We start from the raw sequence: 17,079 nt of genomic DNA, 5'->3' as shown, positions 1-17,079 counted from the left end.
GAAGAATGAATTACAAAGCATTGATGTAGAGCAGACCATATGGGAGAAAGAATTAGTGAGCTTAAATATAGAAATCTAGAAATGTTTCAGGTGAAAGAACAGACAAAAATAAGATTAAAAAATAAAAGAACTGATGAGAATTATCTGATTCAATTAGAAAAAACAGCATAAAGATAATGGGCATCTCAGAAGGAGAAGGAAACAGAAAACAGAGAGCCTATTCAAATAAATTATTGATGAGAATTCCCCAAACTTAGAGAAGAAAACTAGATATCCAAGTAGAAGCTAAGAGAACACTTTAGCTCAACCAAAAAGACATTTCCTAAGACATGTTATATTAAAACTATTAAAAGTCAACTGCATGGTAATAGCCAGGGAGAAAAAGGGATGGAAAGAGGTGGAACAGGCAAACGGAAGAAATGAGGATGAAAAGAGACTTTGTTTGGGGTGATGGGCCTACAATGCAGTGTGCAAATGATGTTTTGTAGAGTTGTACACTTGAAACCTATATGGCTTTGTGAACCAATGTCACCCCAATAAATTCAATGAAAATGAAAAAGTCAACAATGCAGATGGAAAAAAACCCAGTAACTTAGAAAGAAAACCTCATCAGATTAGCATCATATTTCTCACAGCATTTCTGTCTAGAGAGAGTGTAATGATATATAGTCAGTATACTCAAAAACTGAAACTACAGCCAAGAATAACATATCTAGCAAAGCTATCCGTTAAGATGTTTTCCCAGATAAATAAAATCTGAGAGAATTTATCACAAGAAACTCATGACAAGGAATAATGAAACCATTCTATTTTAAACAGAAATAAAGTATACAAAACTTTGAGTAAGGTGAAAGACAGATAAAATTAACAAATGCAGCTCTATTTTTGAATAGTATTATAACAGAAATATTTGCGAGAAATAAACATTAAAATAATTATAGCAACTTCAATTTTGTAATGAATGCACAACATAAAAAGGAATAATTTATGACTACAAAAGCATAAAAGGGAAGGAAGGAAAGGACAGAATTTGTATAAGTAAATGAAAATAAGATGCTATTAAAAGTAAAAGGACTATTTTGTCGATGACATGTTCTACACCAAATCAAAATGGCATACAGAAAACAAATGAAAAGAAACATTGGAGATACAAAGGATCCAGAAAATAAACCAAAAAAATGGCAGTAGTGAAGTACTCAAATATCAATAATCATTCTATTTATATATGTAAGTGAATTTAATTCTCCAAGCAAAAGGCACAGTGTAACTTGATGTATTGAAAAACAGGACCTATTCTATGCTGTTCTAGGAGATCTATCTCAGCTCCAAAGACAAACAGGCTCAAAGTGAAAAGGTGAAAGATAGAACTCCAAACAAATAGTATCCAGATAAAAGTGTGGGTAACCATACTTATATAAAAAAATAGATGGGAGATAAATGATAATGGAAAAAGACTTAACTTGGGGTGGTGAATGTTTAGTGCAGTGTACAGATGATGAATTATGGAATGGTATACCTGAGACTTAGGTAAATCGATTAATCAATGTTACCTCCAATAAATTCAATAAAAAAGACAAGGTAACAAGAGAAAAAGATGCATTTTATGATTATAAAGGAGCAATACATCAAAAAATATAATATTTATTAATATATGTTCACTCAAATTAAAAGCACCAAAATATATATAGCAATTATTTTTAAAAAACCTAAAGGAATAAATAGAAAATAAAAGAATAATAGTAGAAGATTTTGACACTCCACTTAAATTAATGAATAGATCATCTAGACAGAAAGAAAAAAAAATAAAAATAAAAAGCAGCTTCAAATAACACATTAGAACAGATGGACTTAATGGATATTTGCAGCACTTTCCATCCAAAAGTGACATAATACATATCATTGCCAAGAGTACATGAAACATTCTCAATAATAGACCATATGTTGGGATTTAAAACATATCTCAAAAATTTAAGGTTGAAATCACATCAAATATTTTTTTCAACAATAATATAAAACTAGAAATCAACTTTAAAAAGAAAGCTGGAAAAAAAATCACAAATACATAAAGATAAAGAAAGAATTTAAGTGCCCATCAATTGATTTACGGATAAAGAAGATGTGGTATGTATACACACACAATGGAATATTACTTATTCATATAAAAGATGAAATTTCATTTATGACAACATGGATATATCTTGAAAGTATTATATTAAGTGAAATAAGTTAGATGGAAAAAGACAAAAGCTGTCTGATTTTACTCAAATAGAGAATATAAAATCAAACAATTGAACTTACAGAACAAAACAAAAACCAACTCAGATACAGACAAGAGAGTGGTGGTTACCAGAGGTGAAGGCATTGAGGGGAAAATGAAATGGGTAAAGGAAATCAAATATATGGTAACACAGAAAACAAGACTTTTGATGAGATCATGCAATAGAGTATACAGATATCAAATTATAATATTATTATACATGTTATACAGATATCAAATTATAATATTATTATACATAATGTTATTTTATATAATGTTATTAACTATTGTTACCTCAATAATTAATTAAAAAGAAAGAAACTGAGGCACAAAGAGGATAGTAACCCACTTGAGGTCATAACACTTATATTTTATGAAGTCATAACACAGATAAGTGGTATAACTGGCTTTTAATTCTAATCATCTGACTCCAGAATGCACCCTATTGTGCTTTTTTATATAGTTTGTGTCAGAAAAACACCCAGGACACAAACACACTTTAGCTGAGTTGGCTGAGGAGCCATAAATGCCTTTTCTTTCCCCCAGAAAACAATGGGCATTTTAGGTTGGTTAGCATGACTGAAAGATAAATTATATTGCTCATATGAATTCATTACTTTTTTCTTCAGCATATAATCCATTTCATCAAGGTGTTTTTTCATTCCCATTAGTTTTATAAAACACATGATGCCTGATACTTTGAGAAAATTGAGTACAAACTGAGGTAGACTATGAAAACAATGATTTTCTAGGAAAAAAAAATACCATAAACTACAAAGTCACACTTTGTCTGCTGTCCATAACAATTACCAATTATTCTCTATGTTTGTAGCCAGTAGCATAGAGCGGATCAAGAGACAAGAAGAAAACTGGTTTGCATTTGGCACAGCAGCAAGGGAGTATTGTTATGTACAGACTCAGGTATGACTTTTGAGTGATTTTTTGCTTAAAATTCATAGGTATTGATTCAGGAAATTAATATTGTCAAATTTCTATTGCCTCTTATCAGGCACAACTCACTCTGAAAATCATAATGTCATGTTATTTTAGATGTTTTGTAAAGAAATGCTCAGTTATGAACAAATGTTATAATCAGAGTGTCTGGTATTGCTGAAAAGCATATAAAAATTAGGTACACCTATTAAAACAAAAGTAAAGTATTTGCCATGAATATAATGTTTTGATGAAAGAGATGAAGCTAATGTCCAGATATGCAGGATACATAAAAGGAACTAGAGACTCTGGAAAAAAAATTAAAGCATATTTTATATTTCAACAAAAATGATTTAAAAAGCTTGAAATGAGAAAAAAATAACTTTATGTTCTCCTTAGTATACTTCATTAAATATAGTAGATACTGGACAATGATGAAAACCTCTAAGAGTAAACTTGACAGAAATCAGTATGAAAAGTGTGTAAGTTAAAAATGACTCTAAAATGACTCAATGTCTCAACATTACTAAGAATACATATAAATATATGTATCTAAGAATATATAAACATAGATGTATATATATCATGTATTTTTATATATGTATGTACACTGTACATTTTACTGTATATGGGATTCTGTATATTTTTGTTTTTTAATGCTAATCTAATTAAAATATATTCTTACATTTACTGTGCAGTACTTTCTTCTCTAATGTTAATGCATATTTTAACCATACTCATTTATAGAATAAGAAAACAAAAGAATCTCATGTGATTTTTCAGCTTTTAAAAAAGAAGAAATTCTGCCATATGCAACAATATGAATGACCTGGAGTACATCATGCTAAGTGAAATAAGCAGTTACTGAATGACAAAAATTGGACGATTTCATTTATATAAGGTACATGAAATAGTCAAACTCATAAAAACTAGAGTAGAATGGTAGTTTCCAGGGGCTGAGGGTAGTGGGAAACACGGAGTTTCTGTTCAACCAGTATAAAGATTCAGTTACAGCCTGACCTGTGGTGGCGCAGTGGATAAAGCGTCGACCTGGAAATGCTGAGGTTGCCGGTTCGAAACCCTGGGCTTGCCTGGTCAAGGCACATATGGGAGTTGATGCTTCCAGCTCCTCCCCCCTTCTCTCTCTCTGTCTCTCCTCTCTCTCTCTCTGTCTCTCCCTCTCTTCTCTAAAATGAATAAATAAAAAAAAAAATTAAAAAAAAAAAAAAAAGATTCAGTTACATAAGATGAGTACATTCTAAAAATTGGCTATACAACATTGTGCCTATAGTTAACAATAGTCTATTGTGTACTTAATATTTTGAAGATTGCATGTTAGTTTTTCTTACCAGAATAAAAGTATAATAAGAACTGAAAGATTTTTCAAAATTAAATATCACTTATTTAAATGTATTAGTAAAGAATACAAAGTCTTGGAATTTCTTTCAAGAGTCTTTGATAACAATATCATGCTATTTTAAAAACTAAATATCTTAAGTGAATATTTCATGTGTCAAGCCTTGTATTTTCTATTTTTTCACCTCATTTTTATTCCCTAAAATATTATATATATTAACATACATTCTTTGCTCCATTAATGCATTCATTATTCTGCTCATCCTGTGAAATGAAACAGAATATTAGGAAGTCAAGTGAAACTTCCTTTTAACATTACCCACAGACACAAAAATATTTCAGCAAATTCTTGGAGGTTAATAAGCCTTATCCTCTAAGATAAAGTGCAAACAGTCTTTATCTTGTCTTTTAAAACCTTCCATAATTTGTGACTAATCTTTCTTTATGCTTAATTTTGTACTATTTTCCAATGTATATCATTCAGTACAACCAAACTGAAATGTGCCATTTGAATAGACATTAAACTTCCATGCTTCAGTGCATTTATTTTTTATTTAAATATAGTTGATATACAATATTATATTAGTTTCAGGTGTACAATAAAGTAATTAAACATTTATATACCTTATAGTGAGATTGACACACTTAGTCTAATAATCATCTGTCATCATGCAAGCTTTATCACAATACTTTTAACTATATTCCTTTTCACTCTTTTAACCTGTTTCCTCATCCCCTTCCCCAGTCAACCACCAATTTTATCTGGTTTTGTGAGTCTGTTTTTGTTTTTCGTTTGTTCATTTATTTTGTTCCTTTTTAGATTCCACCTGTAAATAAAACCATACTGTACATTTATTTCTCTGTCTTACTTATTTCACTTAACACAATACCCTCTAGATGCATCCATGTTGTTTCAAATGGCAAGATTGCATTCCTTTTTTTTTTTTTTTTGGTGAGTAATATTGATGAGTTATGTATCTTCTTTATCTATTCACCAGTGTGCTTTTTTTAAAAAAAGACACTCCATGCTTTTCCTCCTATTTGGAATTTATTCTTCCCCATAGCCGTATCAAAATGCTATACAATCCCTAAGATTCACCTCAAATCATATCTCCCCCATTAAGCATTCTAAGGTTCCTTTGTTTAAAATTATTTCTTATCTTTGAATACTTGCAGGGCTTTATGGCCAAGCAACTTTAATTGTTTTTGCAGTATACTTCTTTTTATTGCCATGAAACCTTTTAAATGAATACACTTAAACCTCCCTAACAATATTGTAAACCAATAGTGAGAATCAGCATGTATTATTTATCTTTTCATTCTTAGAGTGCTTAAGAAAATGTAATGCATACAATAAACACTTGTTGAATGGAGGAAACCAACACAAATATCAACATCTGAGTTAGTACCTGGCTTGTTAAATGTTACAACACATATAAGACTAAATGAAATAGTTGGGTTGGCTACAGTTTTATGTGAGAATTTGTTGTGCATGTGGTTATTTATTGTTTTTTTATAGCTACTGTATTAAACATTAAATAGAAAAAGACAGCTAAATGCTACTGTGCTGATAGCAGTCTCGTTTTACAGGGAAACAATAGTTAAAAGATTTATCAGATACCTTCTATTGAGTAAGCTGGTAGCAGAATGACCAAAACCCAATCAGTTACATTAATGACCTGCTGAGAGAAATTGAAAGGTGTGTAGTATAGTTACTCTAGAAGCCATAGCGATAGATAAGGTGTGAGAAGGGCAAGATGTCTCCATTCTATACAGGAACACCTGAATGCATGTGGTAGACAAGTCACAACGCTAACAGATTAAGAAAGTTTAACCAGCAGTAACAAAGGATCCACTTCTGATAGTTACAGTAAACATGATCATTGGCATTGCTTTCTTCCAAAGCAAATGAAAGTGATGCATACGTATTATATCCATATGTAGGTTTGAGAAATATCTCAGAATAAAACCTTATATAGTGCTTTTTGTTTAAAATTTTAGTAATACTTGATCCATCCTTAAACATCAAATAATTGAGAATTATTTGATTTTGATTTTCTCACTTTAGTCATCTTTTATTAGCTAGTTCTTTCTTAATCTATTTACAAAATCTTATTTCTCAACCACTAGGCCAGCACACTTTCCATTCCCTTTAGTAAAATTATAATCTCAGTGAAACAAAATCATCATGAATAAAATATACTAAATGACTATATATTTCATTTTAACATGAGGGCATAAAGATTTTTATATGAGGAAGCTTGATTTAAATGTGCTTTTTCTTTCCTGTTAAAAATTAAATGACAAATAGCAATGAAAATAAATAGAAGTATCAAGATATGTTTTCATTTGAAAACACCAATAAATATATGTCACTTTATTAATACCCAAAGTGTTTTCAGAGAATGAATAACAATGATTTTCTATTATACTCAACTATGATCTTATTAGTTGCTATTGCCTTAAAAGTGGGTATACACTGAATGATAACTAAAATCATGTATTATCATGATAGGACTTGGAATTGCATGAAGTTTTCAGATGCTGTCAAAATTTTAGCTGACTTCTTTATGAATTGCCTTTAAGATATTATCTTGTTGCCAATATACAAGACTTTTGCAGGAAGAGATAACAGCACACTGATTTTATTTTAGTATCCTTTTAATCAATTGCCAAGGAAAAAATTAATATAATAAACAAAAAGCAAATTCTGCTTTTAAAATTGGGTGGTCTTATAATATAGATTTATGAAGTCTATTTACTAAGGTAACTTTTGCTAAAAATATTGTACTTTTTTACAGAAAAATTATGATAGTTTAACACTAGTATAAAATATCACCATAAAACCAAGACACAGTATTTTTTATTATTAATATATTATTACAGCACATATGCTACAGTTAAATAATCCATACTGATACATTATTGTTAATTAAAATCCATTCTTCATGCAGATTTCTTCAGTTTTTATCTAAGGTCCCTTTTCTATTTCACAATACATTTATTTGTAGTGTCTTTTTAAGCTCTTCTTGATTGTGACAGTTACTCTGATGGTATTGATGGCTGGAAGATGACATATCAGTTATTTTATTAAATATTCCCTGACTTGGACTTGTCTGATGTTTCTCACATGATTAGAATTGAAGAGGTGATGGATATTTTAGAGGGAGATGATAGAGGTAATGTACCATTAAAACCACACCATAACAAATGTATTTACTGTCAACATGACTGAGCACTTTCAATGTTAATCCTGATTACCTAGCTGTGATAGTATTTTTCTCATGTACTTTTCTCCTTCCCCACAAAGCTTAAATACCATATTTACTCTGTGGAAAGAAGTCATTATGTGCAGCCTGCTCATAAGGTACAGTATTCAGCTCCACCTCCTTGAGGAAAGAATATGTACACAATTATTTGGAACTCTTCTCACAAGAGATTTTCCTTTTTTCATTTATTTTTATATTTAATATTATTATGAATTTATAAATACTTATTTTTGACTTTGGTTTATTATTAAATGTAATTTTATTTTGTTGTTAAAATTGTTCTATCTTTGGTCATTTGGAACTTTTTCAGTTGGCTCTTAAGTATCTTTGACATGTGCCCAGAACTAATTTTTGAGGACTTACTCACTTTATGACATTGTGATATGTTCCATGTTTATATTGCAGAATATTATATTTTGACTTAAGTTTAATATTAAGTACACAGTTTTTCTCAGTCCTCCACCTTCATTTCAGTTTTCCATATCTTTCACATATAAAGATTTCACACTGCTATACATACACACATATACATATAAGTGTGTATATTTTATATTACATTATACATAGAACATTGCAGCTATTTCCACTTATAAAATCATAGCAAATACATAAAAAAGATTGGCATTAAAGGATAGATGTCTTAAAAAGTGAAAAAGAAGACATGTAAGTTTAAGAAATAAATTTTATGCTAAATTATTAAATGACTGAACACTTAGGAAATGTGTAACAAGTCAATATAATTAATATGTTGTTCTTGAAATTACATATTAAATACTACCATATATTTGTAGTCCTTTATTTATATTTCCAAATGGAGAAATTAAATAATACTTCCCTTTCAAAAATTAAAAATGACAATTATAGATGCTTAATAATAATAATTAAAATAACATGACCTTAATATATTGCCAGACTCATAGATGGAAAAGAGTCCCACATTTTAAAAATATGAAGTATATTTTACTTCATATTAACTGTATATATATTACACTTCACTATTAAGAATGAGACATGAAGACCATGGTACTTCACTGTCAGAATTGGGGCTGTGAGTAATAAGGATTTCAAACCAACCAAAAGAAGTTTAATCTTTAATGATTACACTTCTGGGACTATATCAGAAGAAAACTGAAACACTAACTCAAAAGAATATATACACCCCTATGTTCACTGCACAATTATTTACAATAACTAAGTTTTGGAAGCAGTCTCCAAGTGTCCACCAGTAGATAAGTGGGATTTATTCAGGGGATGAATGGTTGGTAAAATATCTGCAGATCAATAGATGTTATACACTACATAAACAAATGAAAGATAACACACCATCATATCAAAAGATGCAGAAAAAGCATCCAATAAAAGCCAGCACCTATTTATGATAAAAAAAAAGTTCAGCAAAATGAGAATAAAGGAAACATACTTCAATATAGTAAAGGCCATATATGACAAAAACACAGCCAATGTCATACTCAATGGGCAAAAACAAGTGTTCCCCTTAAGATTGGGAACAAGACAGGGATGTCTGCTTTTACCTCCACTATTCAACATAGCACTGGAAGTCCCTGATACAACAATCAGGTAAGAAGAAGAAAGAAAAGTTATCCAAACTAGAAAGGAAGCAGTAAAACTGTCATTATTTGCAGATGACATGATACTATATATGGAAAACCTTAAAGATTCCACCATAAAACTACTAGAACTGATAAATGAATTAAGAAAAGTACCAAGATATAAAATAGTCAGAAATCAGTTGTATTTTTATACCCTAAAAATGAACTATTAGAAAGGAAATTAAGAAAATCTTATTCTCAATTGCTTCAAAGAGAATTAAATAGCTAAGAATAAATTAAACCAGGGATGTAAAAGATCTATACTCAAACAATTATAAGACACTGAAGCAAGAAACTGAAGAAGATACAAATAATTAGAAGCACATACATGTCTACAGACAGGAAGAATTCACACCATTAAAATGTTTATACTCCCCAAGACATCTATAGATTCAACACAATTCTTTTCCAGATGTGAATGATATACTTCACAAAACTAGAACAAATATTCCAATAAATTATGGAACCACTAACTATCCTGAATAACCACAGTAATCTGGAGAAAGGAAAACAAATTTTTAAGGAAATATGCTACCTGATATAAAAATATACTACGAGGCCATAGTAATCAAGACAGTGTGGCACTGGCATAAAAACAGACAAATCAATGGAACAGAATAGACAGCCCAGAAATAAAGTCATGCCTCTATAATCAATTAATTTTTGACAAAAGAAGCCAAAGCATACAATGAGGTAAAGATAGTCTATTTAAAAAATGGTGTTGGAAAAACTGGACAGATACATGCAAAAAACGAAAATTAAAATACCGTATTATACCATACACAATAACAAATTTAAAATAGATTGAAGACTTAAATGTTAGACTCAAAATCATAAAAATCTTAGAAGAAAACATAGATAGTAAACTCTCAAACATTTCCCATAGCAGCATTTTTTTCTGATATGTCACCTCGGGCAAGGAAAACAACAACAAAATAAATAAGACTTCATCCATCTAAAACGTTTTTGCACTGCAAAGGAAAATCTTAACAAAATGAGAAGAAAACCCACTTAGTGGAAGAATATATTTGCCAATGATACATCTGATAAGGGCTTATATCCAAAATTTATAAGAAATTTATAAAACTCAACACCAAAGAAACAAACAATCCAGTTAAAAAATAGGCAAAGCACCTCAATAGTCACTATTACAAAGAGGATATACAGATGGACAACAGACATATGAAAAGATGTTCAATGTCACTAATCATCTAAGAAATGCCAATAAAAGCCACAATGAGATATCACCTTACACCTGTCAGAATGATTATCATCAGTAAACCAACAAACAAGAACTGGTGAAGATGTGGAGAAAAAGGAACCTTCACTCACTGCTGGTGGGACTACAGATTGGTGCAGCCACTGTGGAAAGCAATGTAGAGATTCTTCAAAACAATAAAAATGGAACTGTCTTATGACCTAGCAATTCCTCCTTTGCGGATATATCCAAAGAAACCCGAAACACTAATTTCAAAGAATATATGCCTTTATATTCACTGTAGCATATTTACAATAGCCAAGATTTGGGAGCAACCCAAGTGCCCATCAGTAGATGAGTGTATAAAAAATTCAATGGTACATTTACACAATGGAATGTTATTCAGCTGTAAAAGAGAAGAAAATCTTACTTTTGTGACAGCATGGATGAACCTGGAGATTATTATGCTAAGTGAAGTAAACCAGTCAGAGAAAGACAAATACCACATGATTTCACTTATATGTGGATTCTAACGAACAAAATGAACAAAAAAACAAAACAGACTCCTAGATGCAGAACAGACTGACATCTGCCAGAGGAAATGTGGATTGGGGTTGGGGGGAGGGCCGAGTGGAAAAGGTGAAGAGATTAAGCAAAAAAACCCTCATAGATACAGACAACAGTATGGGTATTACAAGAGGAAAAGGGAGGTGGGGGAGGTAGAAGAGGGTAAAGGGGGGATAAATGGTGATGGAAGGAGGCTTGACTTGGGGTGGTGATCACACAATGCAAAATGCAGATAATGTATCATAGAATTGTACACCAAGATCTTATAATTTTCTAAACATATTTTTACTTACTTTAGAGAAAGAAGAAGAGAGATAGAGAAAGATTGATTTGTTGTTATACTTATCTATGCATTTATTGATTGATTCCTGTATTTTCCCTTACCTGGGATCTATCCTCTAAATTTAGCATAACAGAATGATGCTTTAACCAATTGAGGTCCTCAGCCCAGGTCCTATATAATTTTATTAACTAATGTCATCCCATAAGATTAATTAAAATTAATAAAGGAAGAAAAAGCAACTTATGAAATGAGAGAAAATATATGCAAATCATAGGAATAACAAAGAATTATATTAGGGGGAAAAAAAAGCTGTGGTACATTTAAATAATGGACTACTTCTTGGCCATAACAAAAGAAAGGAATCTTACCTTTTGAGACAGCATGAATGGATCTGGAGAGCATTATGCTAAGTGAAATAAGCCAATCAGAGAAAGACAAGTACCATATTATTTTACTTATATGTGGAATCTAATGAACAAAATAAACAAACAAAATAAAAACAGACTCACAGATACAGAGAACAGATTGATAATTGTAGACGGAAGAGGTTTGGGGCCTTGGTGAAAATAAAACAAAGGGATTAAGCAAAAACAAACAAAACAAAATAACAAAACTCAAAGACACAGACAACTGTGTGGTGATTACCAGAAAGAAAGTGAGTGGAGTGGTAGAAGGTGTTAAAGGGGAATAAATGACTTGTGGTGGTGAACACACAATACAATATAGAAATGATGTTTTATAAAATTTACATCTGAAACCTATGTAATTTTCTTAAGTAATGTCACTCAAGTAAATTCAATAAAACCATGTGACTAGGAACAATTGAAAGGTTGGAATCAGTGCATTAAATTTAAATTATTTGTTAAAATGGTCTAAACTTAATAAAGCAGTTGAATGACCTGTATTTTTTGGTATGGTATATTTTAAACTATACAAAAAAGGATTTAATCTTAAATTGCTATAAACAACAATAAAATTGTAGGGTCTTTATTATTCTTTCTTTTGAACTAACAGTTTGTGTTGAATAATGCAGTGTAAAATTAAGTGACACCAGTCTAGCAATAAATTTAGAAAGGCACATTACTTTTTCCCTGTAAGAAGAAAAGGGTTAACAACAGATATCCTACAAAATAACATCAAGAGAAATATTATCTGTAGATGTGAATACCATACTCACATTCAAATACTTTCTTTGCAGAAATGAGAAAAATATATGTAAGGTATTTAGTAAGCACATAGTAAGTATCTATAATAAGAACTTATTTTTTAATGTTGTATTACTATTGTTACCTTTATAAATTAATCTCCTACCATTCTTCTTATTGAGGATTGTACTCCAGCTGCACTGGCTTCTTTACATTTGAAAATATCAAACACATTCCCATTTCAAGACTCTTGAAATTGTTGCTTTGTTTTTCTAGAAAGCTCTCCCCGTAAATACCCACACACCATACTTCTTACTCTGTGAGAAAGAATGTTTAAAATAAGTTTCACTATTTAAGGTCTAGGGTTTCCCTTATGCATAAATACTTCTCAAGTATATTCCATACCACAAATGGATTTGTATGGAGGATGAAGAAGCACAATACATTTGGCCCTATCTAAATAGTTTTGTTAAAAGAAAAATATACCATCATGTGCCTGTTTTTACCAAGGGCACAGGCCTCTGTACCTGAGGCAAATGATTTGCTCTCTTGCCATAGTTTCAGAGGACAAAATGGTCCCTTGGTTACCTAATGACTGGAAAATCTCCTCTGTAGACAGGGTATCTGCATATGATTTTAAAATGACTATAATGAACGACAGATCAAGGCATATTTTTATGTTTACCAGTTAAGGATGTTTTGGACAATAATCAATGGCTTGTTTGGAGCATGTGGCAGTGACTTGAAAACAAAAAGATGGATGGTGATTAAGAGTTCCTTTATGACACAGAAGAAATAAGTTCTCACTTGCTTCAAGTTCTTGATTCAGACATCCTCATGGCTTTCCCTTTTACTTTATTTAGATCTATGCTCAAATGTAACTCATCAGAAAGATCTTCTCTATCTGAAAGAGTATGCCTCTTTAACTCTCTTCCTTCTGCTTGTTTTTTTTTTCATACATTGCTAATAACCACTTAACTATACTATTTTGGTTAATTTTTAATGCCTCTTTTTCTCCGTTAGAATATATATTCAAATGAAAACATATTCTGTTTTGATCCTGTTTTATCCTCAGCACCTAGAAGTGTATTTGACACATAATCGGTGTTCAATATTTGTTAAATGAATTATTAATAAATTATAAGTCTTATTCATCCAATCCCTCCTTCTTTGGGATATCACAATATGACATCTACTTTTCATTTCTTTTATTTTTTATTTATTTATTTTTTTGGCAAACCTCACTTGAAAATAAGAAAGAACTTAAGTGCAGAGGAATTTTAAGTCTTATCTGAAAGAGCAACACTGACAAAGATGTACAAAATTACATGTTGTACATTTGGTAGGTTATGCTAAAAACTAAAGCCACAGCAATTAGGATGAGGGTATTATCCTTCGCTTTAATATCTATTTTAGCAATAACTGCAAGTTATTCACTTACATTGCATGCTAGTGATTTAGTTCATTCTTTATTCATTAGTGCAATATTTGTAAAAAGCAGGATGGCGTATAGATCATCACTTTGCCCTGGGTGTCAGAGCCCATCTTGTACCAGTGTGGTAATTCACACTGACTGCCATTTTTGTTTGTTTGTTTGTTTTTAACTACAAGAGATCTATTGAGGGGATGGAAGGCTCTGGCCAACTTATTAGGGTCCTTTCTTCTTGCTCCCCTGTCTTGTTGAAGAGAGGTATTAGCGAAACCGGACATAAGAAAGCTCCTTCTCAAACTCTTTTTAACCAAAACATGATTCAGAATGACCAATGATAAGCTAATAAGCCATCATATTTCAATGAATAAGATCCTTAATGTACTTCTCTTCTGCTTAAAATATCCTTGGCACATCTACAAAACCACTTCCTGTTTATTTTAAGAAAACATTAACTTTCCACTTTAACCATAGGATAATTAACATAACATTTCTTTACAACACAAAAAAATTATCAAAAATAAAATAAGAACAGAAATATTTTTAAAATATTAGATAACGCTTTATATTTGATATTTTATCCAGCCTTCAATTTTAGCAACTAATTTATTATAAATATATTCTCTCATTTTGGAAAATCAAATGAGACATCTTCAAATAATTTTTTAGGAGGTCAGAGTGAATAGTTTAAATTTCTTTACAAGAGAGTTAAATGTGTTTAATATTAACTTCCAAATTTGGCAGTTTTTAAAATTGATGTTCACGGTGAAGAGAGAATTTGAAAACAAGATAAATCTAAAAGTATAGATTATATACTGCATTGAAAGTTCAATGGGTTGGACTAAATACAACCTGTAATCCCAACAGTTATATAGCATTTTCTAAGTAATCACAAAATTATTTAGGAAAATTTATTCATGTATACTTTTTTTATTTCAAAAGTCTTTTTCATGTTTACATTTCAACAAGACTATGTTGTTATGAAGGCATCAATTAGCATATTTGATTTGTCTTTTGCCATAATGTTATAATGCTGCTTTTTCTATTGGCATTATGTTTTGAATTCATGTAAGAAAGGAACTGTCAGATATATTGGAAAAATCATATCTAGAAACAAATATGACAGTCCTTTTCCTCTATAGTTATGAAGAGACACACTTGTCAAATATCTAGATTTCCAATAAATAAACATAGCTTCATGCCAAACTGTTATAGAATTTAAAACATACCAAAAATATTTATTTTTTTAAAGCTCTTTTACAATTTTATTATGTTGCCAGGATCATCAATTGAGTCTACAGTATGTTGGAGAAATATAAAGATATACTAGGTTAAGTTATATTGGAGTATATCAAAGGAAGGAAGGTAATTTGCACCCAAGCAATAAAGTCAAATGTTTTGTGAACTATACTGAAAGTACACTTTTAAAAAATTATTTTTGTCCCATTTAATGTCCTGAAAAAGGTGACATATTCTATTTACTACTGTAAGATCTCTTTGCTGTAAGCAGCATTTTTTACTTGTTTTATGTAAAATATTTTTAACTACAAACTAGCTATGAAACAATACAACTTGAGATAAATTTCCAATACTAAAAGAAGCTGTTCCATATTCCCACATAAAGATAACATTCATCAATCGTCAATATAGCAACTGTGTGCTATGGAACCAATAAGAATATGCTGAGTAGTCAGAGCTTTTATTTTGTCAGAGTTGATTTAACTTATGAAGTAGAAAGAGTTCTATGTGATTCATCACACTTGTGCCAAAAATCACAACTATCTGAACACCCAAGCTACAGAGGGTATTTTCATAAAACTTAGTATATATTTATAATAAACATCTCTTAGAAATGAAATAGAATTCTTATTGGAATCAGAACAAAATAGGAGAGGTAAAGTCAACCTTAAAACATATCCTGATTTAATAGGCAAACATATTACTACTGCTTTCTTGATATGCTGCATACAAATTCAAAGATTATTATAGAACTTTTATTTAAACACTAAGTGAGAGTTTTCTAGGGTAAATGAACCTAAGCTATGACTTTCAATTATGCAAATGAAAACTCTTACCTCGCTGTAGAATCTTCTGTACTGTCATTAGCCATCATCTCCAAGCCTTGTGAGTATTTGTCACAAGCTCTTTTAAACAAATTCTCCTCTGGAACTGCTTTAGGAGTATCTTCATTTGCTCTAAGATGTTCTATCAGGTTTTGTGGTTGCCAATTCTGAAGAGCTCTTTGATGGACAGGGGCTGGTCCTGGCACTGGTGCCAGTATGTTTTGGTGGACAGGACTGTTGCTTTTCTTCAGTCCGTTTTTGTCCCGAGAGTGGTTCTTCAACCTGCCCTGAACCGGGGTCCCTCTATGCTCATATCCTTCCTGCTGAAGGCAGTTTCCAGTGTTGGGAGAACCTTGAGAAGGATGACTAAACCACCTCCAGCGTAGCCGTAGGATCTGTTTCACATCAAACTCTTTCTTGCCAGACATTGACATCGTTGCAGGAGGAAAGACAAAAGCCTTCTCTCACAGAAAGGAAATGGAGCCTTTGTTATCTCCTGTTTCTCTGCCTCTTCTGTTGAACTAACAAAAACATAAGTGCTAGAGCAGCCTTTCTTGTTTCCTCCCTCCCCTGCTGCCTGCAGCCTGTGCTGCACAGTGAACACTTCTAGCTTTCTAGCTGCAAAGCTGCAGTTAACAGTGTAGGAGGGAACCCTTACTGACAGGATGATGAGGTCAGACCTTAAACAAGTAAATCAGCTTCAGTACAGGAAAGCAGCTACCAGAAGACACTCCAGCTGCTAGATGTGCATGTTCACAGCCTTACCTCCTGGACTTCCAAATATCTAACCCAGCTTCTTCCCTCCCGAAATACAGTAGCTGAGGATTTAACCCAGGCATGTGAGCAAAGGCAAATGTTTAAACTCACTCACTTCCTTCTCAACTCCCTCCACTCACCCCACCCTCTCACAGATTCTTTTCCCAGTAGCTCACTTCTAAAACTGTGCCACTTTGTCCTGGGAGAATTTGT

The 17,079-nt window shown here is 31.4% G+C and overlaps 1 protein-coding gene across 3 annotated transcripts in view; it reads right to left on the bottom strand.

Moving 5' to 3' along the window:
* Positions 1-16,818, bottom strand: part of KLHL4 (kelch like family member 4) — a 93,630-nt gene extending 76,812 nt beyond the window's left edge. For 2 of the 3 annotated variants that reach the window (XM_066249941.1, XM_066249939.1), the window contains exon 1: positions 16,123-16,818. In XM_066249941.1, the coding sequence (XP_066106038.1) occupies positions 16,123-16,544 (422 nt within the window). In that variant the 5' untranslated portion in view covers positions 16,545-16,818. Of the gene's footprint in view, positions 1-12,763; positions 12,804-16,122 lie in introns of those variants that run through there. The other variant, XM_066249940.1, reaches the window with a different exon arrangement.
* Between the last annotated feature and the right edge of the window lie 261 nt (positions 16,819-17,079).

The sequence above is a fragment of the Saccopteryx bilineata genome, chromosome X (assembly GCF_036850765.1).
Source record: "Saccopteryx bilineata isolate mSacBil1 chromosome X, mSacBil1_pri_phased_curated, whole genome shotgun sequence".
Classification (NCBI taxonomy): domain Eukaryota; kingdom Metazoa; phylum Chordata; class Mammalia; order Chiroptera; family Emballonuridae; genus Saccopteryx; species Saccopteryx bilineata.
This window is presented reverse-complemented; position numbering and strand designations above follow the sequence as displayed.